Genomic DNA, 27,489 nt, shown 5'->3' with positions numbered 1-27,489 from the left:
AATGCACCTGCTCCAAAATCCCTTTGGCTCCATTGTCTTGACCCTGGAATTAAAACTTGGCAATCTTTCCAAGCGTGCACCCCTTGCACACTCCACTCTTATCAAAACTGCATGCTGGTAATCTTATGGCAATCTACTAAAGAATTTTCAACACCCCATGATGCAAGTGTCCCATGCGCCTATGCCAAAGCTCTCCAACATCCCTACTCTACTCACATCCTACCTTGTTTCTCAACACTGTGCAAGTCTCTACCTGTAACTGGTAAAGGTTCCTCATCCTCACACCTATCAGTTCACTGTCCTAAAAGCTAAATGCTTGAGGTATGCCTTACCTCTGTTAAAGATGACATCATATCCCTTGTCCTCAGGGGTTGCTACTGAAACCAAGTTCTTCTTCAACCCTAGAACATAGAGAACTTCTTTGAGATGGAGAGAGATCTCAGGATCCCTTTCAAAGCTAACAGTACCAACTCCCTTGGTTGCATACTTGCCATTATCTCCAAGCTCGATATGAACCTGCATATCCTTCTCCTCCAACTGGCTGAAATACTCCCTATTCCCAGTCATGTGAAGAGCGGCACCTAAATCAATATACCAAGTGTCGTTGCTTATTGAGCTTGCCATGCAAGCTATCAATGAGAAATCTTTCTCAAACTGAGAAGCAAACCCATCTACCTTAGTTGATGCAGCCACATGCTCCTTATTCGACCCCTTCTTCTTCTGATTTGGACACTTAGTAGCATAGTGCCCAAACTCATGGCAATGGAAGCACTTGATCTTACTTAGATCCTTCTTCTTCTTGTCACTCTTCTGACTAGTCTCACCCTTCCCTTTGCCTTTCTTTCCCTTGGCTTTACCTACAAGAGAAAAATTATCCTCTTCATTCTCAACCTTTGATCCCTTGCCACTGTTGCTGGTAGAGCCCACGACAAGACTAACCCTGAGCTCCTCTTGAGTGAAATCATTCCACAAGCATTCCCAATCTGGTAGCTTGTCTTGTCCATTTATTCCCTAAACGAAAGTTCGCCATTCCTTGGTAAATCGTTTATAGTTGTCCGCACTAGCTCACTTTCTTTTGGTTTCTCTCCTACAGCTGCAAGCTCATCTCGAACTTCCTAAATCCTAGTGAGATAGGAAGTTATACTCACTCTTTTGCATTTTGGTGGTCCTGAGCTTCTCCTTGAGAATCATTTTACGATTCTTAGATGTATCTTGGTATAGCTTCACAACAACATCCCACATGTTTGTTGTCGTATTCTTATCTGCGATATATGGAACTATATGATCTTGAACTATATCGAGGATCTTCCTCTTCACCTTGGACATATCCTTCTTGTACTCATGGAAATCGATAGGATCTACTAGTACAGCTATAACAGTTGTCACGAACTCCTTCAAACGAACCTCATTCAATGGAAAGAGCATCCTGGCCTTCCAGACACCAAAGTTAGAAGCTCCATCAAGTCTATCCTTAAGTAACTAAGCTTGCCTCTTTTGTTTTGCTGATTTGACATAAGTAAAAGGAGAATTTCTTATGTGATTTGACAATGTTATTTGATAATCCAAGAGCTATTTTCCATTGTTATATGTACCATTTTACTGCTGTTATAACTAATGTAAAAAAGAATTTCAAATCCAGTTTATGTGGGATAAGTTGCCCTAGAGGGATGAAACTTATCCAGGTTGTTTGGTATCTTCTCTCCTTGGATCCCCCAGAAGATTGGGTTGTTAGGTACTCTTTCCACTGCTGTCTTATACTCTATAATAGCCCTAAGGTTGAAATTCATAGGATTAAGATCTAAGAAACCTCTAGTCAAAGAGGTGAAATTTCTGTTTTGCACTTCAACAATTATAATACATGCATCACAAAGACAATGATTATAGATGACTATCTTATGCATAATCAGAAAATGCATACTATACCATGATAGTATCCTTAAAGGGAGTCCTAACAAGATAAGATAAGAAAAAATTATAATGTCCAACAAATGACCAAGAATGGTCAATGGAACTAAAGAGTACAACCAGTCATCAATTGCCTATGGGAGAATCTACAACAGCCTTAGGCGCTAGAAAATCCAATAAAAAAGAAAGATATAACTTACAAGGACCAACGCTGCAAATCTACACTCTGATCAAAATTATGCCACTCAAAACCAAGGCAGTTATAATTTACTGTTTCATCTATTATAATAGATACAGCACAAGGATGATGGTTACATATGACTATCTTATGCATATCATCAGATGCATACTATACCATGTTAGTGTTCTTAAACAGAGTCCTAACAAGATAAGATAAGCTAAAGAGTCCAACAAATGACCAAGACAGGTCAACGGGACTAAAGAGTACAACCAGTCATCAATAGACTACGGAAGGGAGTATCTACAACACCCCCAGATGCTAGAAACATTGATAAAATGGAAAGATATAACTAACAAGGACCAATGCTGAAAATCTACACTCTAATTAAAATGGTTAGTTGAAGAAACATTGTTTACGGGTTTCTACAACTAGCCATCTACATCAGATTCTGCAAGCTCCCATGTTCTAACAAATGGAGAAACATATCCAACGTACACATACTATAAAATTCAAGACTTCCTCCCATGGTTATCATTCTTTGTTTATGTTTTGACAAATGATGGATAGGAGCCCCCCTTTCAAACATGTCACTCCCCCTTGGGAGCATTTTATGGAAGCATGCTCCAGAACCACAATGAGCCTCTCACTAAGCTCTCCGTTGTTTGGCAGACTGGTTGAGCTATGCAAAAGAGGTCTAGCTTAGAGACACAACAATGTTTAGTATTGGTTTTCCAAGACATTGTTGCTATCCCGAAAACACAGGAAAAAGGAATCCTCTAAAATTTCTAATATCATGCTCATACTTGAGCAATTCTCTCCCATGGCTAGAAGATCCCTAAGCTCAATGTATCAGTTGTTGAAGTCCATAATTTGTGCCACAACAAAATCTCTTGGAGCATTGCCCTCCAATGCAAGATTTCAGTATTTCATAGTCTCCTTTTACATCATCCGCATGAGCCTTTCTGCCCTAAAAACAATAAAAATATGTCACTAGTTAACAATCTATATGACTTTGGAGGAGCGGCAAAGCTTCTCTTTCATGCTCAAAACAAGACAATAACAAATAATAACACTCTAAAAACAAAGGAACTTGGAATTGTAAGTTAAAAAGCATAAATGAGCTAAGTCACATGACACGAGGACATGGGGCATGAAGGACACAAAAATACAAGTATCTAAGACGTGACATAGTGACCCCCGGGACATGACACATAGGACACATTATATAATATGTATTAAAAAATATAAAATATATCAAAATGTATAACAAATTAGTGAATTACACAAAAAATATAAAATATTAACATAATGATGATATAAATTCAATCATATAACTAACGCATATAACCAAAATATCGTTGAGTGCAATCCATCTCTGAACCAAAAAAGCATCAATAAAGAGGCCCTAAATGCCCTGTAGAGCATTGTTTTAAGATTCAGCCGGCTCGGAACCGACTCGGGCGAGTTGGTCCGAGTCAAGGCCTCACTAGGTCGACTCGACCTGTGAACCAGTTCGGCCAGCTGGGTTATTACCGAGTCAGCCGAGTTGTCTAACAACTTGGCCGGCTTAGCCAAGTCCATGCCTACTCGACCTCTTCACACAGTCTTTCTCATCCAGTGAAAAATACGGCCTCCTTTTAGCTTACAGTGTACAGGTAATTTAATGCAAGGAATAATCAACACTTCAGAACTATGACATATATTTCACCACTAGAGTTAGAACTCCTATAGCAGGGTTTTCTACCTAGACAACTCACTGAAGCTTCTTGAAAATCACATTGTAGCATACTTAGACTGGCCCGAGAATTGTGCTACTGAGGCCCGAGATTCTCGGCGTCTTGTTAGCTGACTGTTGGGTGAGAAAAGTGATACCTATACGCTACCTATATCTCAGAAAACAATTTGGCCTGGGTGCTTAAGTTTATAAAACTGCTCCTTAAGATTCAAGCCTCCTCCAAAGCTTAAGCTCAATGTCTTGAGATTCGAACTCTCTCATGTTCTCTTTGCTCCAGAGGTTGACCCAGATGATCTTGACTCCTCTAGCAGTAGCCAGTAGTATTGGTCACAATTTGCTTTTGTTGTAGAGGCCATTTCTAGCCTCCTTGGTTATGTGTTTTTGTTTTGATCTCTATATTGTCATCATGTATGTATTAGACAGTGCACTGGGTGCCATTTTGATTAATGGATATATACATGAGCCTACTTTGATCATATGTTGTCTTCTATCTATATTCTAATGTTGTGTGTTTGGAAACATAAATAAAAATCTTTAAAATTATGTTTTTTTATAAAAAAAAAAAAATATTTAACATATTTTTTACAATGATCGAGTCATTGAAATCAAGCCGGCCGAGTCGATACTGAGTCACAGTGGGAGTTGGAGTCGACCCTCGGCTGATTCGGAGTCGGAGTTTTAAAATATTGCTGTAGAGTCCAAAAAAATCATGCTACAACAAATATCTAGTACTACATATCATCAAAATCATTGCCTATGTGGTGATCCTAATCATCAATATCACCCACCAAGCATTAAAATAAGATAGAAAAAGCTTAACGTGTCAAATCGAGATTATGTTTGAGTGATGGGTAGATTTTTACTAGGGTCATGACAAAGGAGTTCAACAGTCAATGCAACCAACATCGAGGTATATAGAGGGCTTGCTCCTCTTAATTAAATGCTAGTTCCATGCCCTCATACATGACAGACTCCATACGAAATCCAATGAGGTCAGAAGCACTCTCAAACATCATGAGTCAATTAATAGTAATGTTAAAAATTTAAAAGGATGAAATTGAAAATGAAAAATAGAGGAAAATGATATTCTTAAACATTACCATTAGTTGCATAGCATTAGTGGGCTTGGACAAATCCACTTCCCAACACTCGGAATCAACATTGCTTAATCACCCTTAGTTGCACTCCAAAACCTTTGAGAGATCCAATCCTGTGACTGAATTTCATGAGAACGAGGCAATAAATCGATTTTAAGATGCTTTTTCATTGGACATGTCCAAATTTCAAGACACCAATAGGGCTTGTGCCTGACACTAGTCAAAATCGTGTCACACATGTGTCGTGTCCAACACATGAAATACATAACATGGGGCTGAGGACTTGTCATGTTACTTAGTAATGAGAAATCCATTCAATCCCCAAATGTTAAATGGGTGCCCCTTGCAGCCTGGAAGAAGATAAACAAGGCACCTGCTGATGCACAGTAAATACCTTAAAAATAATACCTATTTTCAGCACTTAGTTACCTTAAGTCATCTTTATTTGTGAAAAGCTACGTTTTGCTGGTTTATTTTAGGTTATCTTATAACCTGAATTTGTCCATTGGGAAAATTTATCAAGGGAGGTCAAATTGTTACCTAAGAAAACCCTAGTTTATAATAGGTTATGTTATCACTCAAAGTTGTCCACTGGGAAGTTTCCCAACGGAGCTTGAATGAAACTTACATACTTTGTAACAGTACCTCTCTAGGTTTGACACTTATGGGTGTTATTTTCAGGGGGGTTATCCCTAAGACTGTCTTTCTGTTTGGACGTGAAAAATATGCAAGCTGGGTCTGCAAAAAAGGACAAAGGAAAAGAACAAATCTGCAATTGAAGATTCAAGATCAGTGAACAAAAGATGCTCTGAACTGTGTAACTAACCACTCTCAAGTCCAAATTCCAAAAATATGCTGGGTAGTAGGTACCTGTTTCCTGCCATTTACAAGATGTTTCCCATCCTGGAAACATTTCCAGGCAGGAAACACCTGCTGCCTGTGCATTTTCTGCAACATAGGTGTTGTAGGTCAGGTTCTTTTATCCATTATATTCTGTGGTTACTTTTGATGGTGTGATTGTTCTACTAATAGTTTCCCACTTTTGTATGTTGTGAATAGTCAATTGTGTGTTTTTCAGCCTACAAATAATCCCGGAATCAGCTTTCCAACACCTACACATGCTTGACTTATCAAAAGCATTACTACAAAACACAGGAAGGAGACTCAGCATAGCAACAAATCCAATGAAATGCATCCATCTCTTTTCTACCTTACAACTGCAAGAAAATCTTTTCACCTGCTTTCTCTGCTCACAATGCTATGTTGTTTGTCTTATGGCTAGTTGTGATTCATGCATGACATGAATTTTCTAGACCATAAATAATGTCCTTTTTTTCAGCCATTTTATTATTTTTATGAGAGAGCAAATAGAGAATGAGAACATGGAGATATTTAATTTCTGTCAAGGAAAAATGAGTATAAAAACATGGAAAAACAAAATCTATCATTTCTAATTGCAACAAATACAAGCGAAGACAAGAAGCTGTGTGTAAACCAAAGATAACTTATGTTAGTCCTACTCTATGAAAATTTTGTCTTGTACTTTTGCATAGACAGGCATTCAAGAAAAGATTCAATAATGACAGAAGATTTTTTGACAATCTATATGTGGCTCACATATACAGACCTGGCACGTGGAACAAGCATCCGTGTTGCATCTAAAAGGTCCTGCAACTGTATGGCACTTTTCAGTTTTGTCTGCAATCAAAAAGACAACATTAGAGTGAAAATTAAATTTGTAAAAGTAAACCACCACCGTGAAAAAAAATCCTATAAGCTTGAACCATAGAGTAAATGTAACAACTTGCATAGAAATGTTATACAACATTTACAACCTCTGCTCGTGGCCTTCCACCATTGTATTTGAGCATCAAATTTAAAAGCCTTTCCTGTGTCACTTTTAGCTTTACTTTCTGCTTAGGTGTCCGATCACCACTGGAAGTAATCAGAAAAAATTGAATGAGAGAAAAGACAGTGTAGCCAGTGCCTGCCATATTTACAAGTTTAGGAACACACTCAAGGGTGAAACTATCTTACTGGCGGACAACAGCAATAACACAGCGTAATTCTTCAGATTGTCCAAATGTGCCAATGATTGCACTGCCTTGACGAGCTAGTCCAGAAGGTTGAGTTGGTTCTGCAACCTTCCAGGGGAGAGTTGGAGGAAGTGCTGATGAAAGATGAGGTGCCTTAGCATCTAGGAACATCTTGCGCAAGACACATGCCGCATCATCATAATACCTAGAGTAATGGAGAGGTCAGAACATTAGAACAGGAAACAATATTCTCATTACACGGCAAGATAACATGACCATAAAAGCCTTGCTAGCATAAGACTATAAGCAAATTAAAATGACTTATCCCATCAGAATTAGATGATAACGACAGAAAATTACTTATAAGAATTCTTTACAAAGCTCCATCCATTTACGTCACAAACGTAAGATCTTCCTTGGCAACGTAGAAGATCAAATCCACATACCTAAGACATTGAAAGACAAAAGCTCATATCAATCATGTTTACATAATAAGGATAGGATAGTAAAAGAACCACCAACCATCATGGATAATAAGAAGCCAAAACTGTGACTTCAGAGGACTATCCAAGGAAAGCTACTCCCAACATAACAAAATACATGTTAAACAGAAAAACAATGGAAAAGGACAGAGTACTATCCAAGAAAAGCAATTCACAACATAACAAGCAAAACACGTTAAACAGAAAAACAGTGGAAAACAAATCTTCAACTGTTCAGTTCTTCAAATTTTCTGATCTACAAGACAATAACTTTATTCGTGAGATTATGTAATACATGTTTACCCCTTCTTGAGTTTTCAAGTGCAATACATATAAGCACTAATTTCTGAAATACTGATAATTACTTCGAATGATGTAGATCTTCTTTTAACAATTCCAGTTTATCATTAAGCAATTACACTTCAGAAATTCAACCATAAATATGCACAAGGACAATGGAGATCATAATGCACAAAAGAGAACATAAGATTTACCCTGGGAAAACAACTTAGGGAAAAACCCAACAAACTTTTCCTTAGAGAAATTCTTCAATTCAATAAGAGATACACCTAATGCAGCTAGTCAACTATGAGATCTATTGAAGAATGTAACTAGTGTTGGTCTTCATAATTGTACTTGAGTCATAATGAAATGTATTTATCAAAAGAAAGAAAAAGAAATTTTACTATTATATAAATTGACTTATTAAAGCATGGGTTTCATGCTTGGGTCAATTATTTTTAGGTCAAATCCTCCATTGAAGGCTTCTAGGATTTATGCCAAGTGTCTTTGTCCATGTCATATTGTTAAGAACCCTTCTAGGGATTTCTTTGTCAAAGAAGAAATCTATTTCACTGTAAAATAGGGCCTCAAACTCGACAAGTTGGCCTAAAATGGGCAGCATAAAGGCAGCGACTTGACCTCATTTGTCACTCACAACAAGTTCGATCTACAACTTTTGGGGCCAGAAAAAGTGTGAATTCCAAGGAAGAAGAAGGAAAAGGATAGCGAAGGAGAAGGTCTCTCACAAGCATAAGAAGTTGAAAATTCTCTCTCTTTCCCACACATGTGAAGACGCTGGAGAGATCAAAATTCTGCAGTTGCTAGGAGGCCAAAATTTTGAAGTTGTTGGTGAAGCTAGGGGCCGAAATTTCTAGGTTGATGCTGGGTTGAAGTTGTTGGACAAGAAGAGACTACTGAAGTGTGCTAAAACATATTGGAAAGTTGACTTGGTGGAGGAGGAAGGTCTGTTGGTCTAGGGTCTCAATCTTGGTGGAGGAGGAAAAGTTTTTGACTGGGTTTCCCCCTATATAGGGGTTTTTCTCTGGTTGTGCACCTACATCTGGCATCCTTTATCTTCGTGTTTTGGTTTTGGAAATTGTCTAATGAACTAAAATAAAAGAAAAACGTAAGAAAGATAATAATAATTCAAAGAAAACACAAGTAATTATCAACAAGAGAAAATCTTTCTGCCTTTCTAATTTTCTAACATGGTTTCAGAGCTAAGGTAAAGAAGAAAGAAAAAGGTAGGTTAAAGATCTATTGAGGAAAAGGAGATCAAGGAAAGTTCAAGGAGATCATATATAGTGAAAATCCTACTATCTACAGGAACTATGTCAAACTCAATGATGGGAGAAAACAAATTAGAAGGGGCCTCCAACCAGAGGGCCTGGAAAAAGAGAATAGACCGCATTCTCGAAAACAAAAAAGTTTTGCATCTATTTCAAGGAAAAATCAAGAAGCCTACAGATGAATCAAGTGAAGCAGAAAAATCAAAGTTTAGAGAAATTGAAACCTTGGCTATGAACCTTATAGTGGATGGAGTTAAGGATAACCTAATTCCATACATATCCAACATAAATTCTGCCCAAGAAATGTATGTGGCTCTCTCCATGTTATTCACAATCAAGAACATTGGTCAAATAGCAAGCCTCAAGAATGAACTAAGAACTGTTAAGATGGAAAATGGCGATACCGTTTCATCATATTTTATAAAGATATCTAAAATCAGAGTTGAACTCCAAGCAATAGATGAATTTGTCCCAGAAAAGGAGTTTGTAATAACTGCCCTTCTAGGACTACCAAAACCTTGGAGTGCCTTTGCATCAGGACTTAACAGTTGGATCGATACTCCAACATTTGAATAAATGTGGAATGCATGTAGTCAAGAAGAAGCCAGAATATCGTTAGTAAACAATAAGGAGGATGATGAAGAAGAAAACACATCGAATGTCTATTTTTCTCATCACAAGAAGAAGGGAACCTTCAAGAAGTTCAAAGGACCAAAGAAGAAAGTGGACCTATCCAAGATTGAATGTTACAATTGTCACAAGATAGGTCACTACAAAAGCCATTGTCTAGAGAATCCAAGAAATAAGAAGAGAGAAAGGGAACATGTGAATGTTGTTGATCAAGATCCACCTGAGAAGAACAAGACCGAAGAATCAGAATTCAAGGACTTATACTACTAAATCCTCTCTCTCTCACAAAGATATGTCTTTTATTTTTTGAATTGTTTTCCTTTATGTTATGATTTTTAGAGTTTATAGATATAACATGCCTTGTTAGGATATTTTTGAATTATTTTGATGAGTTATTGGTATCCCTTGTGATTGGATTCAGAGGGATACTTCACCATTTTACCAAAACATAAGTATCTTATTCCTTGTCTCCTCATTTATATTTGGTTTCTCTCTCATATCAAAATGTGTTTGTATTGTAAATAACCTTTTCTTTATATTTTCCTAGTTAGGAAAGCTTACTGAAAGCTCAAAGGCTATGAAGAAGACTTCAAAGGATTGACTTGAAGCATGGAAGATTTTTTGTTGCAAAGAAAGCCCTTCAAGGATTGATGTGTTACAAGATTTGTTAAAAAACAATTGAAGATATGTCTTAGACTATAAGCTTTGTTATAGAGTTCTCTTCATGTAAACAATATGTTCATTCTTTTTTGATATTTGCTTGTACATTACTAACATCATTATGTCTAGGGTTTTGAATCACAGAGATTCTTGTTAGGGTGATTAATCATTAGATTGAATCTACTCTCATTATATTGTCATTCTTGTGAAACCCTAAAAATGTTGACTTTAAAACCCTAACCTAGGGGTATGTCAATGCTAATATTGAAACCTTAATCGACTTAGGGTTGTTGATGAAATCTAGAATTCCTATTCTTTTGATGGTTTGGTATTGTTATAGAAAGCCTAACCCTTTAGGGTTTGTTGTTAATGTCAGTTATGTATTGAAACCCTAGATCTTTAGGGTTTATAAGCAAAACCCTTGTACTAGCTAAAATGAGGTCTTAGGAATGAATCTCTAGGTGTATGATCGAAACCCTAGGCTAGACAAAATTTGTTGTATTTCTAACTTTGATGCTTGTGTCTTGGGTTTACCTAGTGTTGCACACATTTTGTCAAAGTTCCAAGGAAGCAAAAGTACCAAAATTTTTCAACAGGATCAGATCATTTATCAGTAGTTCATATGTCATTGTAAACCCATTCTGCAAGTTATGTAATTTAAATGATTCCAATAAGACCGTGAATGTATGTAGCAACCTAGGTAAGCTTACTATTTTGGCAAGAGTTTCATCCTAGGAGGTTTTTTGTCTCACTGATTCATTTGTGTTTCTAAACACAGATGGTCGACAGAGTTTTTCCCTCCAACCTCACCCTAAAGGCAGGGTGGAATGCTTCGTCAAAGTCTTAGGTGAGTCTTAGCCTTATAGTCGAGTCTTATGTAAAAGTGATTTGGGAATAATTTAAGTTATTTGACTAAATTATTTTATTACAAATCACTTGGTCTACTAGCTCATATTGTACCGCAGATTGGATATTTTTTTAGGGTCTAATCCGTCGAATGGGTATCCCCCTTTGAGGGTTGAAATTGTAAATCTTATGTAAAAATAATTTTAATACATGGTCTCTCATACTTAGACACCATGATTAAAATATTAGAGGATGGAAAAAATAATTAATGCCCTCATGTGCCAATTAATTAAATTTTTTGCCAAAATTATATTAAAATTTTAAGCTAGAAATTTAATTAATTAAAATCAAAATTAAAATGTCTTAGGAAAATTAAATTTTCCAAGTGAAAAATTCGTGGGTCTTAAAAGAATTAATTTTTGGAGGTCCTCCACCAAGGGAATATTGGATATTTCAAGAAAAATTGGACCCTTGGACCTTGGTGGTTAAGTCAAAGTCAATTTTTTGAGGAAATTAACTCAAAATAATTAATTTTGAGCTAATTAAATGGAATTAAATGATAAATTCGAAAATTCCTCAAAAATAAAAATTCAACAGCTAAGATTAAAAGATGATCAAGTATTTTTCGACGAGCATCATTATTTTCTCAAGGATCAAGGAAACTAGTTGTTATTTTTCACTTGGAGGATTTATCTATAAATTAGAGTCATTTGAGTCTCTAACCAACTGATTTATGCCTAAGAAATTGCTGCAAATTGTTGCTTCAGCATTTTTGTAAACTATTGTCCCGCTGGGAGCTAATTTTTCTATCATAATAAAAAAATTGGGGTGCAACTCGAGGTGTCCATGTTCATTGATTTGTGGTATGTACTGACTACGGGCTTTCCTATGTTGTGTTAATATATGACTGTCTTAAGATAAATACATAGTGTGTACAGGTACTTTAGTCCTTGGCCTCCAAGTTCACAAACTATGGGTAGAGATCGCGTTGCTTGGATCCTGAATATTTATGTGGTGGATTAAATCTTCGCTAAGGCTATAGTATGCATGGGGTTTCTGAGGCATTTTTAGCCATATATCAAAGAATATAGCCGCATTATTTTATTTCTCAAAATATTAAATTTTCAAAACCCTTGATTATTTGTATATTTGTAAAATTATTTTGTAAATTATTTTTTGCTAATTGGGTTTTGGGATTTTAAGGATTTTGTATATATTTGGGGTTTGGGTGTTTTATTTTCATTTTTGCAGATGAGATCCATTTAAATCAAGAGAAGAGTCTGAAGTAGAGCTAGATCTAGGCCCTTGAGGGTAAGATCTAGTCTCTATAATTTTTTTGCAGGGCTAGCCATTGAGAAATTTTGCAGTGAAATTCAGATCGGGAAGAGAGAAAAATTTCTAAAGCAAGGGTTTCAACTTTTTAAGCCTTCTCGGGCCCGGATCTTGCTTCCTCTAGCCCAACGTCAGCCTCTAAGGCTCCTATGTCAACCTTTTTGCTCTGTGTCAACTTTTTCGACCTCTTGCAGGCATGTCGTAGCCTCTAATGACCTCAACACTCCTTCCTAGGCCCTGCATTGGGGTTTCTAGGCCATTTTTGGCCTAGTCGTGGCCTTAGGAAGCCTTAGCCTACTTCATCCACCCTAGACGACTGCACTTTGGGCTAGCCATGGGATTTTCAGCCCTAAAGCCCTAGCCATTCCCTCTTTTTCGGCCTTTTTACCCGAGAGTCCAACCCTTTTGGGTCCTTGCTTCATTTCCCTTCACTTTTCCCTCCTTGGCCATTTTTATCCATGATCTACCTTCTTTTAACCTCTAAACCTCAACGCTAGCCCTATTTGGCCTAGTGTTTGTCAAAAGTTTGTGTTTTCAGGTACAAGGTCATTGGAGAAATTTTGGGCAAGTTCACCTTCAAGGCCTTGGGCCTAGGGTTTGCTCTAAACCCTCATTTTGTCTCTGTTTTATCACAGCAGTGATAACAATGCTATAATAGCCCTAAAAACACATTTGAACTGGTCAAAATCACTCAAAATTGCAAAATTTTAATTTTCCTAATTTTTAGCTATATAGGCATTCAGGATCTAGCTTAGATCAAAATACTTGTATGCTGGAATTTTCTGCATAAGTCACTAAATCAAACTGCAGTTTCCCGAATCACACACCTAAAGAGGGTTCAAAAACTGATTCTCTTAGTTTTGGTAATTTTTTTGTATTTTTGGGCATATTGGGCATTCATTGTAGCATCATTAGCTTGATGATCTACTGAGTTGTTTAATGTTGTTATAAGATATATCAGATCTGATCTAGCATTGAATACTGCAACTTAAAGTTGGCTTAAAATTCATATTTTACTTTGGCAAGTTGTTGGGCATTTCACTGTCATTGTTAATCACTATTGGCTTGTTATGCATTGAATCTAAGGTGTTTTTCTCACTGCTGTTATAACCTTCTTATTGTTTCCATAACAGTCATATACCACATCTTAAGAGGTCTGAAAATTATAACTTTACAATGGTTAAACATTGGGAAATTTTCTACCTCATGTTAAAGTGATCTCACTATTGCTGTCATAAAATCAATAAGAGCTGAAATGTTATGGTTGATTTTGGAATCTTGCATAAACATCCTAAGACTTAGTTTGCATTAATAATTTACCCCCACACTAGTTACATTCTTCAACACTCCCTCTTAAGTAGGGAGGTATTCATAATTACATACATATAAAGGTACATGGAAGATCTCAAAATGATATGAACTACGAAGATTTCTAGCACACACAGTGCTACAAATTAGATACCTGATCAGGGTACTCTAACCGGATGAAACTAAGGTGAACTCAAGCTTTAGCCACTCTAGGTACCATTAGACTTTTAAGCTCTATCACCAACCCAAGGATCTAGGTGCGTATCCAAGGTCGAAGCTCCATGACCAATGCCACCCTCCCTACTTCGGGATCTAGACATCAACACATAGGCCAGCCAGATGTCCTCCCAAGCATCTTGCCATAAGATGCTTCATCTCTCCCTATCAACTAAATTTGTAACATCAACCAATCCAAGCATGCTTCTAAAATATTCAAACTTCTTATTTGGAAGAGATTTCGTCAACACATCAACTACCTGTTCATCTATCGAAATATATTCTATCTTCACGACCACATATTGTACCAAACTCCTAATGTAATGGTACTTGTTGATGATATGCTTCGTCCTTGCATGAAAGACAAGGTCTTCGGACATCTTGATGCTGCTTTGATTATCACAATTTATCACCATAGGATCCAAAGGTTTTCTAAACAAATTTGGCAAGTGTTTTCATAACCAAACAACTTATTTTCCTACTTCATATGTAACAACATATTCTGCTTCAGCACTACTTAATGCAACAAGATCGTGTTTTCTACTCATCCATGAAATCGTTGCAGATCCCAAACTGAGATAGCCACCGATAGTGCTACTTCCATCAGTCTCACTGCCACCCCAATCAAAATCGATAAAACCTATTAACTTGACTTCCTTTTCTTCATACTTCGCGCAATGATGTATTGTGCCACGTAGGTATCTCAAGATATGCTTGGCAGCTATCCAATGGTCATGACAAGGCTCCTACTAAAATTGACTAAGAAAATTTACAGCAAAACATATATCGGGTCTCGTATTCACCAAGTACATCAAAGAGCCCACCAACTTACGATAGCTAGTAGGATCGACGAGACTAGAGTAGGAGCTTCCCAACTTTTTGAGATTTGTGATCATGGGAGTAGTCAGAGGCTTGGAATCCATCCTACCGAATTTCTGTAGCATTTCGATAATGTATTTACCTTGACCAAGATATATCTCATCGGATTTTTGCCAAAATTCCAAGCCCAAGTAATAGTGGCAGTGTCATGGGCAGCAATACAAGAAGCAGCAATCAGAGGATGTGAGGCAGCAGGCCAATCATCAACATAGGTACCGATGAGGAAGATTAGTGTGATGTTTCTATAGTGAAACATTGCTAGAGCACATTCCTCGCTAAGAGGGAGTGTTGATTTTCGGTACCATCGAATGTGCTCTAGCCTTGAAATTTAAAGATGCTAAGGCACATGAGATCTCCAAGATCCGGAAATTGTTTTGAGAAATTCCACCCGGATGAAGAGTTATTAAAATAATTAATATTTTTAATGGGTTCCTAAGTCTAAACTTAGGAAATAAAAAATATTAATGGGTATTAATAAAGATAACGGTGAGAAGCTTCTAAAAGATGAAGATCAAGTCTATTTTAATCTTAGTCATTGTTTAGGGACTTAATCTCAATCGTTGATTCGTCAACAAGAAAAGTATAAGAGAAGACTTGAGGATCATTTGGAAATCCACTGGCAGATACTCAGTATCTCAAGGAAAAATGATTCTCAAGTAGAGGAGATCGATTTCAGACGAAGAGTTGCAAGGTGGAGGAAGAGGAGGACATCAGCAGCAGGGAGTGACAAGGGAGAAGGTGACGCAGGGACAGTGGGAGACAACGCAGAGAGAGACGCAGTCCAGAGGAGAGACGGAACCTACGCAGGCTGACGCAGAGGGACGCAGTGCCACTCAGAGCCACGCTGGGCCACACAGAGTGACGCGGGGGTGATGCAAAAGTGGGATAAGGGTCTCCATAGTGTCAGAAGGTCTCAAAGGGAAAGTCTCGGGTGTTTTCTTTCGATTTCTCTGTAAAATCATTCCTTGTAAAAGCAATTTTTGCTGAAGATTAATAAAACCCTCATTTGCTACACCGGTTTTCCCAAATTGGGTTTTTTCGGGGACAATTGTCCAAAAATAATTGTGTTGATGTGATTGGTTCTTGTGCATGTATTTTTCTCTAGGTAATTATGTGATAACTGCACTAGAATTTATTTTAATATTTACTGAAGGGATTTCGTAAATAACTTATTTTGAATAATAAGTAGGTGAAATAAATCAGTTGTTGTATTAGTAGAATTTCAATTTAGAAATTTTTGAAGACATGTTTAATTGTGATTTTATGTAATTGATGAAAAGAAAGAAAAAAAATTATTATTGTAATGCTTGTCCCATGGGTTTCATGAGCAAGGAATTTTATTTTAGTGATGGCTCCATTGTGAGCCTTTAGGATTTGTCATCTAGTCATAAAAGTCAATTTAAGTCTATCATGTATGAAGGACCCTTCTTGGGCATGTTACAATTTATGTAAGTCATTAAAAGAGTCCAAGAGACCCTTCAAGACGAAGCTCAAGCTCCTCCAAGAAGTCGGCCTCATATGATCTCCAAAAGGCATGTCGGCTTATTCTACAAGTCAATTTGGCTTATAATCATGATCAGATCACTATAAATAATTAGCTCAACTCACATTTGAAGAGCAGATTTTCAGTGCAAGGTAATCCAAGTGAGAAAGGTACGAAATAGTTCGATCTAACGGGCAATAGCAACCCTACATCCAAGAGAAGGAAAGAAGGGAAGATCGAAGAGATTATAGGTCTATTTCTGGGCAACATCTATCACACATGCGAGGAAAGGTAAGGGCAGATACATATTGCAGTAAAGCCAAAACTGCAGAAGTTAAGAATTCAAGTTAAGGCAAGAATGTTGTTTATGCTTCATGTCGAGTTAACATAGAGCTCCTCTCTAGTTAAAGCGAAGAAGTAAGGGACAAAACTTATACTCTATCAATCACACGTGCAAGAAAGGAGAGTCTACTATAGTAGGCCAAAGACTACAGTCAAGGAGGCCGAAAATTTCAAATCTAAGTTGGAGAAGTGAAGGCTAAATCGCAGAAAGTTGACTTAGTCTTGGAGAGGTCATTTTGGTCAAGGGTTTAGGTCATGGTCTTTGTATTCGTCAACTAGAAACTCTATAAGAAGAAGAATTTGTTTAGGTTTTGCTCTCAAAGAGTGAGAGGTTTTGGCCCTCGCTGCTAGCCTATATTCTATGTCTCATCTCTTTATGGTTTATGCATTGGTAGTTGTTTGATGAAGAAGAACACTAATAACCTACGTAAAAGAAGATCCTAATCTAAAGAAGTAAAAATCACTCACAAGCAGTTACTAATAAAAGAGAAATTACTTAATTGTTATGCCCTAGATTTCTCAACAAAAAATACCAAAAGCTTCGAGAGGCTCATAAGCCCTATTTCAAGGACCAAAAGGCTAGGCATATAGCCTAGTCAATGCAAAGTCCATTGCAAAAGAAAATGAGGATCTAAGCATTAAAATGAAGGTGTGAAATCACCTATTCAAAGATCCGAAATTTTGGTATTTTCTCACAGTTCTGTGCAAGGAGCGAAAGTTTTTGGAGAGCATTAAAGCTCTATTTACAAGGACAGAGAGGCTAGAACAATAGCCTATAGAAGGTCAAGCATCCTGAAAAAGAAAGCGAATTCATAGGCATGATCATAAAGCCTTACCTCTACTATTAAGCTACAATCTTGGGTGATTAGGTCGCAACTTGATAGTCACAACAACAAAAGAATCCAAGTTGAGTTCTCTATAAGAAGAAGATATCACAACTTTTGGATCAAAAAGGACTGAATCCAAAATAGTCCTTAAAAGAGTATAGGTCGAAGCTACTGTTACTATAAGGAGTTGAGACCAAAGTGGAATAGGACGAGAATCGATACATCTATATATATATATATATATATATATATATATATTGCATGAGCCTAAACAATAACATAACAGCCGACCTAATAAGATGACAATAAGACATGTTATGAAGTCTAAAATCCAATGAGCAAAATAAGCAGTTTACGACAGCATGAGAAGTACTCCATATAAAGTTTTGTAGCAACTCTTTCTTGGAAGACTTCTCTACAGTCTAAAGAAAGCATTTAGCATTTTGAAAACAACTTCCAACTCAAGTAAGTATTGATGTTTTCCTTTCGTTTTAAAGTCATTAAACAAAATGTATTCAGATTGCAAGGAAAGGGTACAAGCTCAAATGGGATGACAATCATCAAAACAAAGGGTATGTAGTCTTGAGGTATGTATACCATGACTATTTGTTGAAAGTCTAAAAGGTTTTAAGGTTTAGGAGTTGCAAGTTTTCTTTATGATGAAATTTTAGATAGAACATATGGAAAACTCTTATCCTAATGCTCTTGTTCCTAACTCATGATTTGTAGGGCTTGGAAGTACATGACAAATGTTTGTGAAGATAGAATTGTATGATATTTAGATTTTGACATGATGCCTCTAGAACTAGTTAGGATTTGTACTCAAAATCCCTTGGAATTCCTTCAAGCTAATATATATTTTGGATTTGGCTTGAAAAACCCCTAGGTGACAATCTTACTCTTGTACTTTTGTATTCTTGGTAGTACTTATCAATCAATCGTTGCAGGTACATATGAAAGAGTTGATTTTATAAAGAAGTTCCTCAAAAGGAAGCCTCCATCTTCTCACAAAAGTGGAGTAGATTCAGAGGAAGTCCTTCACTTGTAGATCCTATAAGGTTTGTAAAGAAAAATCTCAAGGTACATACAAATATTTGTAGTAAATCATTTTCATATTTCAAGGTACATTCATTTTGAAATTTGCATTGTATTACTAACTCGTCAAGGATTTTTGAATCATAAGGACACTTTTTTAGGTGATTAATCATTAGATTGAATCTACCCCTATTACATTATCTTTTTACCATTTGTTCATTTTTGTGAAACCCTAACCTTTAGGGTTCACTGTAAAACCCTAAATGCTTAGGGTATGAAACCCTAGTCCATTTAGGGTTTGTTGATAAAATTAGATCACATGATAAAATCCTAGTGTTTAGAGGTTTTATTATTGTCATAACCCTAGAGTTTTAGGGTTTGTCATTGATGCTTAGAATGAAACCCTAGATTCTTAGGGTTTGGTAAAATAGGGTTTATAAACAAACCCTTGTATTAATTTAGTATAAGGTCCTAGGAATGAAACCCGTGGTGGATGAGCTTCCGCATAATTGAAACCATAGCTTGTTCAAAATTGTTGTATATCTATTTTTGGAGTTTGTTGTTTGTATCTAGGGTTTACGATAAAAACCCTAGTAAATGATTAATACAAGGTAATATTAATGAGACCCTAGATATGAAATTCTAGTATGCTAACTTGATTGTTGATATTCATGATTAATGGAATCTAAAGTCTGTGACAAAAACCCTAATAGAGTTTGATATGAAATTACAAGGCATAATATTAAGACCCTAGATGTAAAATGCTTTTGCTATGATTGGATTACTAATTGCTGATATTTAAAACTTTAAAAGTCTCGTTGATGGAATTTAGGGTTTGTGAGAAAACCCTAGCAAAGTTGTTGAAGTCTAGAATATAAAAGATGTAACCCTTGTTGACTATGAACTTAACTTGGTTTAGGTATTTGATGTCTAAAGCTTGATCGTTTTGATGCTTCCATTGTAATGACATGATTTTGATATAGTTGAGATCATGCTTCTGTATATTTGTATTTGGTTGTACTTGTTGTTGAAGATTTGCATGTACATAATCTTCAAGATGTTGAAGATGTTCATAGTTGAAGATGACTTGAGAATAATGATAAGCATGATGAATGAAGGAAGTTGTAAGATTGATTAAGAAATGAAGCTTTGAAAAGTTGAAATTTTTCTCCAATTTTATGATAAAGAACCTGTAAGAATGAAGTTGTTGATCTTCCTAAGTTGTCTACCCCAATGAGAGAACAAGTCAGCTTCATGAAGACATTCGGCTAGCTTGAAAAAACTATATATATACACTCTTGCATTCGACCTATAAGAAGGAAGAAGATACACATTCATTCTATAATTGAAGAATTAAGAAAGAGGGATGCGAAGATGAAGAAAAAAGGGTGAAACGTTTCAAGGAAAAGATCAAAGTAAAGGTCTGAACGAAATTCTTTATGCCACACGTGTGAATTTGAAGCTAATTGCAGGGGTCGAAGATGAAGGACGAATTGCAGAAGTTGCATAATGAAGGAACCAAAATTTTGTTGGCTTCAATGATTTTATCAAGGGCTGACTTGTTGGAGTAAAAGAGAGAATATGTCTTGGTCTTTGTTGTCTCAATCTGATCTAAAACTGTTAGTGGAAGAGTTTGACTTGGTTTTCCCCTTCTTAGGCGTTTTTCCCTGGCTGAGTGCCTATATATTGTGTTCACTTTTGTTTGTGATCTTAGTTGATTGACATTAGTCTTGATGATAAGAACAAAACAATTTGAAAGAAGATCTAATAAATAAATTTCACAAGATAATGTCATAGTATAAGAGAAATCAAGCTAAATAAACTGAAATATATGATGCCCTAGATTTCTCAGCACATACATCATCATTAGGAAGGAGCATTTGCAAAATAAGGATCATCAAGATCCTCCATTGGAATCTTCATTAAGAAGGTTCACCTCTACTTAGAAGAAGCAAGTGCCTCGCATATAGTCCACATTCCACCTTGTGTGGGATGCACTGGTAAGGTATGATGACCAAGATGTGTAGCATGTCAAGTTAGTTGAAGTAATTTCATCTTCAAGCAAGAAAAGGAAGCTGCTAGAAGGAAGTCTAGATGACCAAAAGAAGGAAAAGGTATGTATATATTTAATAGATAAAGTCATGTCATCATATAGTTGCAGATAACATGGTTGAATGCTCTATCTCATGAGCATGATCGAAGAAGGATCTCTTCCATTAGAGTGATACATGAAGGCATGTAGGCAATGTGCCTTGAACTCTTCTACATATTGATAAGATGAAATCAACATAATATGACCTCATATGGAATATGAGGTGGTTGACAATCATGGTTCCTATGTTGAAAGAACCATGTAAAGAAGATCCTGAGGAAAGCAATATGTGAAGAAAGGAAGAAGAGTTCGTGAAAGATGCAACTATTGTCATGTAAGGTAAGTAATCGATATCCAATAACTAGAAGAATTAGCTACGACATCTCCATGGAAGAAAAAAGTATGAAGACCCTAATATGAATACTGCAAAAGAAGAATTTTGGTAATGAATGTCTTGGAGATGGATTCATACATGTGCAGGATGTTGATGTTGCAAGAAGTTGATGTCATGACAAAAGGCCATCATAAAAAGGTAACTTTGATTTGATGTTCATTTTGATTTTTGAAAATATCTGGTTGGGTTAAAATAGGTCTATCGAAAGAGGGTTATAGAAGTCACCTACAACTAGTACTCATGAGATTGGATGGAATATCCTAAAAGAAACATGACTTGGAAGAGTTAGTTCTATGAATGATAGCAAGACGTAGAAGACCACCTTCCTATGAAGAGAAGGATAACATGACTATTGGTTCAACATTGTCTCATTGAAAAGAAAGTGATGTAGAAGATGGTCGATGCACTACGAACAAGTTATGATGAAGAAGGCTCCATAATGAAGAAGATGAAGTTTATGACATGTTGCAGAAAGAGGAACCCTACTAGCAGTTTATAGTACCATGATCTCCACCAAAGAGCAGAGAGTTATTGTTGGAAACAAGTCCCTAGTTGAGAGGGAGCTTGGGCAAGTCCCTTGTTAAAAGGGAGCGTGAGTATCCCTTTTATAGGAATGAGTATATCTTCCCTAGTTAAGAGGAAGTGTTAGACACCATTCTTGTCTTCATGATTTGAAAAAAGAACAGAGGATTGTTTAAGCATCTGAAATTCCTTGAGGATGTTTTATTCCAAGACAAGAATAATCCTAAAAAGGACATACCTTGTGAACATCTAAGTGGGGTATGTGCCTTAAGAGACAATGATGATGGTGTTTACCAGTCATTGTCTCGCCAGCGTTGTAATCTGATCTTGTGGAGAGATAGAGTTGTTAGTCAAGGCTTTGTTATGTGACAATGTTGGTTGGTATGATGAGATGCAAATAGATAAGCTGAAATAATAGCTTCTAAGATGGCTTACCAATCTGACTCCTCTTATGAGAATGTCCAAGTACCGTGTATGTATTATGAATATCTCCCTAGTTAAGAGGATGTTGAAATGTGTAACTAGGTTCGGTCTTCATAATGTCTATTGTAATCATGCTTTTATATATTTGATATTAAGAAAAAAAGAAATTTAATATTGTCATTCTTGATGCATGGGTTTCATGCTCAAGATAAATTTATTTATAGGTCAAGCACCCATTGAGCGCTTCTAGGGCTTGCCATTGAGTCAACAAGTCACAAGGTCATTCTCATACATGTCAGACCCCTTTGGGAATGATGCATCTTGTAAAGAATTTTTTTGTATAATCAAAAGTGTCATAAAGACCCTCCAAGACCTTGTCAAACAAGTCAACCTACAAAAAGGATCAAGTCGACCTCATTGGCAGCAATTCGACCTCCTAAGAAGCCTATATATAAGGGAACCTTGACTTCATTCGAAGAGACATTCAATAAGCAAGAAAGCAAGTTCGACCTCCTCAAAAAAGAAGCTAAAAAATGGACCTCTCTCTCTCTCATGTTAGGGTTTCTAAAGTAGCTGCTGAACCAAAATTACAAAAGTTGCTAGGGAAGCCGAAGTTACAGAAGTAAGTGTTGGGGAAATCAAAGTTGCAGAAGAAGTTGTTGGGGAAGTCGAAGTTGTTGGGAAGTCAAAGTTGCTGCTAGGACAAAATTGTTGGAAGGTCGAAGTTACTGAAAGTTGTTGGGGGTCGAAGTCATTGGAAGTTGCTGGAAGTTGTTGGGTCAAAATTGTTTGAAGCTGCTAGGTCAAAGTCGCTAGAAGGAAAAATTCATCAAGAAGGAGAAGTTTGACTTGGTCTTGGAGGAGATTGTAACAAGGGTCTTAGGTCTTGGAATTATTCATCTGAAATCTCTATACGAAGAGAAGAATTCTTGTGGGTTTTCCTCTCAAGACGAGAGGTTTTGGCCCTGGCTTGTAGCCTACATTTTGTTTCCTTTTGTCTAATTGATCTTCATAGTTTGGTAGTTATTTGATGATAAGAACATAATAGTAATCAAGAGAAAGAAGAAGCTAATCAAACTAAGTTAAAATACATCACAAGCAGTTATCAAAGTAAGAAATCACCTAATCTAGTTGCCCCTAGATTTCTCAACACTTTCACTAGGCAAGAAGACAAGACCACCAGGGTCTAGCAGAAAAAAACAAGTTTCACAATTAATTCTCATACAATTGGAAGAAGCACAGAGACAAGGGGAGCTTGTAGGAGAGCACATCGTCAGGGGGAGCCCATGTAATGGAAGAGATGATGCAGCAGGAAAGCATGTTGCTAGGGGGAGCCTATAGAGATGGTGCAGCAGGAAAGCATGTTGCTAGGGGGAGCCTGTAGAGATGGTGCAGCAAGAAAGCATATTGTGAGGGGGAGACATATCAAATGAAGTTATCGTCAAGGACATCTCAATCACCCTTTTCCACTGATGTCAAAGCAAGAAAAACACTCCGAAGCAATCAAAGAGGAGAAGCATGAAGTCAAGTGAAGCTTATGCTGCAGGAGATGACCGGTGTGTTGACATCAATGACAAAGGGGGATATTGTTGAGTATGTTGTCATTGATGTCAAAGCGGGTGTAGGCGCAGTAGGTGTAGGATGTAGAGTGAGTACAGATATCGTCATTGATGTCAAGGTTAGTCGGGGGTCATTGATGTGATGATGAAACCCTAGTTGTAGGGTTTGGCTTCCTTGGAGGATGAGCACATGTCGCATTTGTTTAGGTTTTTGAGGCATCAGATCAGTGAGTTTGCCTTAGAGGCCATCATCATTGGATCCTCTTTGTCATATTGATTTCGGCAATAAGTGGAGCATCTCGAGTGGCTTCATGGTTTGGGAGACAAGTTTAGTCAAAGTTGCAAGCCCCATTTCGTGGTCTGAATCCCCAAGATATTTTGATGTGGCAACAACTAGATGATGTGGCATCATGTGGCCATGTTTTGTTGAAGAGGTTAGCATTTATAGAGTTTTTATAGGGGTCAAGAGACCTTTGAAGAGGCAACCGAGTTGACCAATGAGGAGGGAAATTAAAATTTTATTTGAAATTTGTTTTTCCCTCATTTTGAATAGTAATAAAATTTAAATTTAAATTTCCCTCTACAATTTTGGACCACACAATATTTACATTTATTTTTTCCTTTAAGATATTGGACCATGGTTGATGAGTTTTCTTATGGAACCAATCATTTAATGCTAACCTCTTCAACAAAACATTGCCATACGATGCCACATCAGCATCGCTTGGGGATTTAGACCATGAAATGTGGATTGCAACTTTGACTAAGCATATATCTCAAATTGTGAAGCCTCTGAGACGCTCCACATACAGTCATAATCAATGTGGTGAAGAGGATCCAATGATGATGGTCTCCAAGGCAAACTCACTAATCTACTACCTCAAAACTTAAACAAATGTGGGGTGTGCTCATCCTCCAAGGAAGCCAAACCCTAGAGCTAAGGTTTCATCACTGCATCAACAAGCTATATTATCTTGTGGACATCATCACATCAATGACCTCCAACTAACCTTGACATCAATATTGATATATTCACTCACTCTACATCCTCCACGTGCCTGCACCTATTGCACTTGCACCTGCACCCGCTTTGACATCAATGACAACATACTCAACAATAATAGGGGAGTCCACACTTTTACTGGGAAGCCCCCATTTGAAATTTGTATTGGATATTTGCCACCTTCACCTTTGGATGGTGTATATGGGCAACAAAGGAGTGACATAGGATCTCATAGGGGATGCTTTAAAGGTATAAAAAATTGTTGAGAAACACAGGCAAATCCATTTGCAAGTATAGAAGAGACTGAAGCAGTCACAAGAAAAGCACAAGGCCAGGCATGATCAACACAAGACAAAGAGGTCACTCAGAGTGGGAGACGGAGCATGGTTATAGTTGAACAAGGAAAGCTAAAGGGTCCTGGTAAGAAAATCAAAGCTCTGCAACATGCTCCTTTCAAGATACTAGAAAAGGTGGGAGATAATGCCTACAGACTTAGTCTATCCCCATATATGTGCATTTACTTAATAGTGAATGTAGAGAATCCCAAACTCTATGAGCCTTCCATGTTTGGATAGGAAGAGGATTAAGTCCTACCTTTCATATAGGACTTAGATCCAAATGCCCAGGCAAAGTTGACAGAGGATACTGTTTTATAGTAAAGGTCTAAAACTACAAGACAGGGTCAGAATAGCATTTGGAAGATTAGGTTGAAAGGAAAACTACCAGGCAAGGCTAAATGGTACTCCAGGTAGATAGGGGAATATTTTCCTCACCTGATTTAGTAAAAGCTTTTAGGGACCAAAAGCCTCCGAAAATGGGAACATGGGACCCTGTGATGTTATTCTACACTTAGGGACCTTTCCACGATACAAGAATGGGATTAATTGGAGTTTGTATGCAAAAATTACGCCACCCGTAAGCTGACCCACCATGTTTGACCATCATGGTTTGGGAGAATGTCATGCCAATCCCCATTACTCTTGCAAAAGGTTCTAGCCACATGGGGGCTTTGAAGAAGACTCTAGAAGGGTCAAAGTTGTAACTCTAGTTGAGCATTGAAGGAATCAAACTTGATCCCTAATTGGCTATCAGGATATCTTATAACTAGGCCACTATGAGGAAAAGAGATTCCATTCATTTTGATTCTAACATGTTCCAGAATAAAGCAGTAAAGTTGGGAGTGGGATTGAGAGAGCATAACAGAGGGAGTTAGTGTCTTATAATGCCTATTAGACCACAACTATAAGGCGACTCCATAGAGAGTGCCTTCTCCTCACATCATTTCCTTTCTAGACAAAAGAGAGCAGAGCAATTTCACGTTCCAGCTAGGTTTTCTCCTGTAAGGGTTTCCTAGAGCATATCTTTTGTTCATTGTGGTTGGTGTATGATTTTATTTTATTGTTCTCTATTTCCACATTTTTATATATTACATAAATCAGCCAAAAACAGCGATTAATAAAATATGGAATCTAAGAAAATTAACCATCATGGTATAGATTTCAATCTATTTCTATTAGATGGTTGTGACAAACTATCTAGTGGAATATCCACAGCAATTTATGGATCATCTTCGAAATTAAACACATATATCTTCATGGAAGGCCCCAAACTTATACCTGAAATACTAGAAGTAGCATAAATGTGTAGGAAATGATAACAATCACCTAGAAAAATGAATAAAAATGCCTTTCTCTTAAAGAAAAATAAATTGCATACACAAATTAGAGCAAAAGATTGACAAGCAAAAGCACATATACATAGATAAAAGATGGAGACACCATGTGTTCACACATATGAAAAGGCATATGTCAATTTTATATACATAAAAGAATAGAATCATACCGCTTGACCAAAGCCTATGCAAACTTCTCTTGCCATTTGCTTTTCTGTCGGTGTCAATAGAACTGGATACCTCACCTATGAAATCAAAATTGTTCATTTAGATTTCTAGGAAAAATAAGATTACAATTTCAATATATAAAGAAAATAATACTCTAGGAAAAGCACATGTCATCGAAAGATCATTAAATAACAGAGTATTGCATCCATAGAAACAATAGAGTTGTAATAAGTGGATAAACTTAAGCATATGTGACAAGAGTTATGGAAATAAAGATTCAGCATAATACCAAAATGAAAACCTTGGCTACAGACATGGAAAAGTAACATGTTTGAAAATAAAGATGATAAACAATGGGTTGTGGAACGCTCTTCTTTGATACATTTTATGTAACAAAGAACATGTTTTCTCCACATCTAGATCCTACCAACTAATAGTTTGTTTTTCCTATAAAGATTCAAAAAAATTAATGTTCTAATGATTTAAACCGCATTCTATCAAAGGGTCACTCAATCAACTTCCCAAAGATTCTATCATTCTAATCATGAGATTCACTTAAGGTAGAAAAGAGATATAATAGTTGATTTGCTCTTGTGAGGAAATAGGAAAATGATTTATAAGACTCATTTCACAATTCCTACTTAAATAACAAAATGAAGTGTTTTTTGACAAATCGAAATATGATTTTCCAATATATTTATTTAAGCACCCACAATCAATTTAAAGTAACGCTGATGAAAGTATAAAAGAACCTCTATTAAATATAGCTAATTAGTCTTGTCACTTTATTCCATAAATTGGAAGATAGAAGAATTCAAAGTAATCTTGATGAAGGTAGAAAATACCCTCGATAAAATCTAGCTTAATTAGTCTTGTCACTTTATTCCATAAATTGGAAGATAGAAGAATTATTGACTACTAGCAACTAGTGTCACTCAATCAGCATTCACTGAATGTCAAAAACATAACTCAAGAGTGTACAATCTATGTAAACAAGATAGAAGAGTATGCTACATGTTGATAAATAAAAGAGGGTGGCTTTATAAAAATCAAAAGGTAAATGTCTAAGCAACCCAATCTTGATAACAAAT

At 36.7% G+C, this 27,489-nt stretch overlaps 1 protein-coding gene across 1 annotated transcript in view; it reads right to left on the bottom strand.

Moving 5' to 3' along the window:
- LOC149215131 (inositol hexakisphosphate and diphosphoinositol-pentakisphosphate kinase VIP2-like) overlaps positions 1-27,489 on the bottom strand; it is a 280,111-nt gene that overhangs the window by 193,623 nt on the left and 58,999 nt on the right. The window contains exons 5-9 of the mRNA XM_089392534.1: positions 26,401-26,475; positions 7,315-7,400; positions 6,956-7,159; positions 6,754-6,853; positions 6,546-6,616 (exon numbers count right to left, since the gene is read on the bottom strand). Coding sequence (XP_089248660.1) covers positions 6,546-6,616; positions 6,754-6,853; positions 6,956-7,159; positions 7,315-7,400; positions 26,401-26,475 — 536 coding nt within the window. The remainder of the gene's footprint in view (positions 1-6,545; positions 6,617-6,753; positions 6,854-6,955; positions 7,160-7,314; positions 7,401-26,400; positions 26,476-27,489) is intronic.

This window comes from Pinus tabuliformis, chromosome 1_1 (assembly GCF_031772625.1).
Source record: "Pinus tabuliformis cultivar Carrire ecotype Pingquan chromosome 1_1, CPIR1, whole genome shotgun sequence".
NCBI classification, from domain to species: domain Eukaryota; kingdom Viridiplantae; phylum Streptophyta; class Pinopsida; order Pinales; family Pinaceae; genus Pinus; species Pinus tabuliformis.
This window is presented reverse-complemented; position numbering and strand designations above follow the sequence as displayed.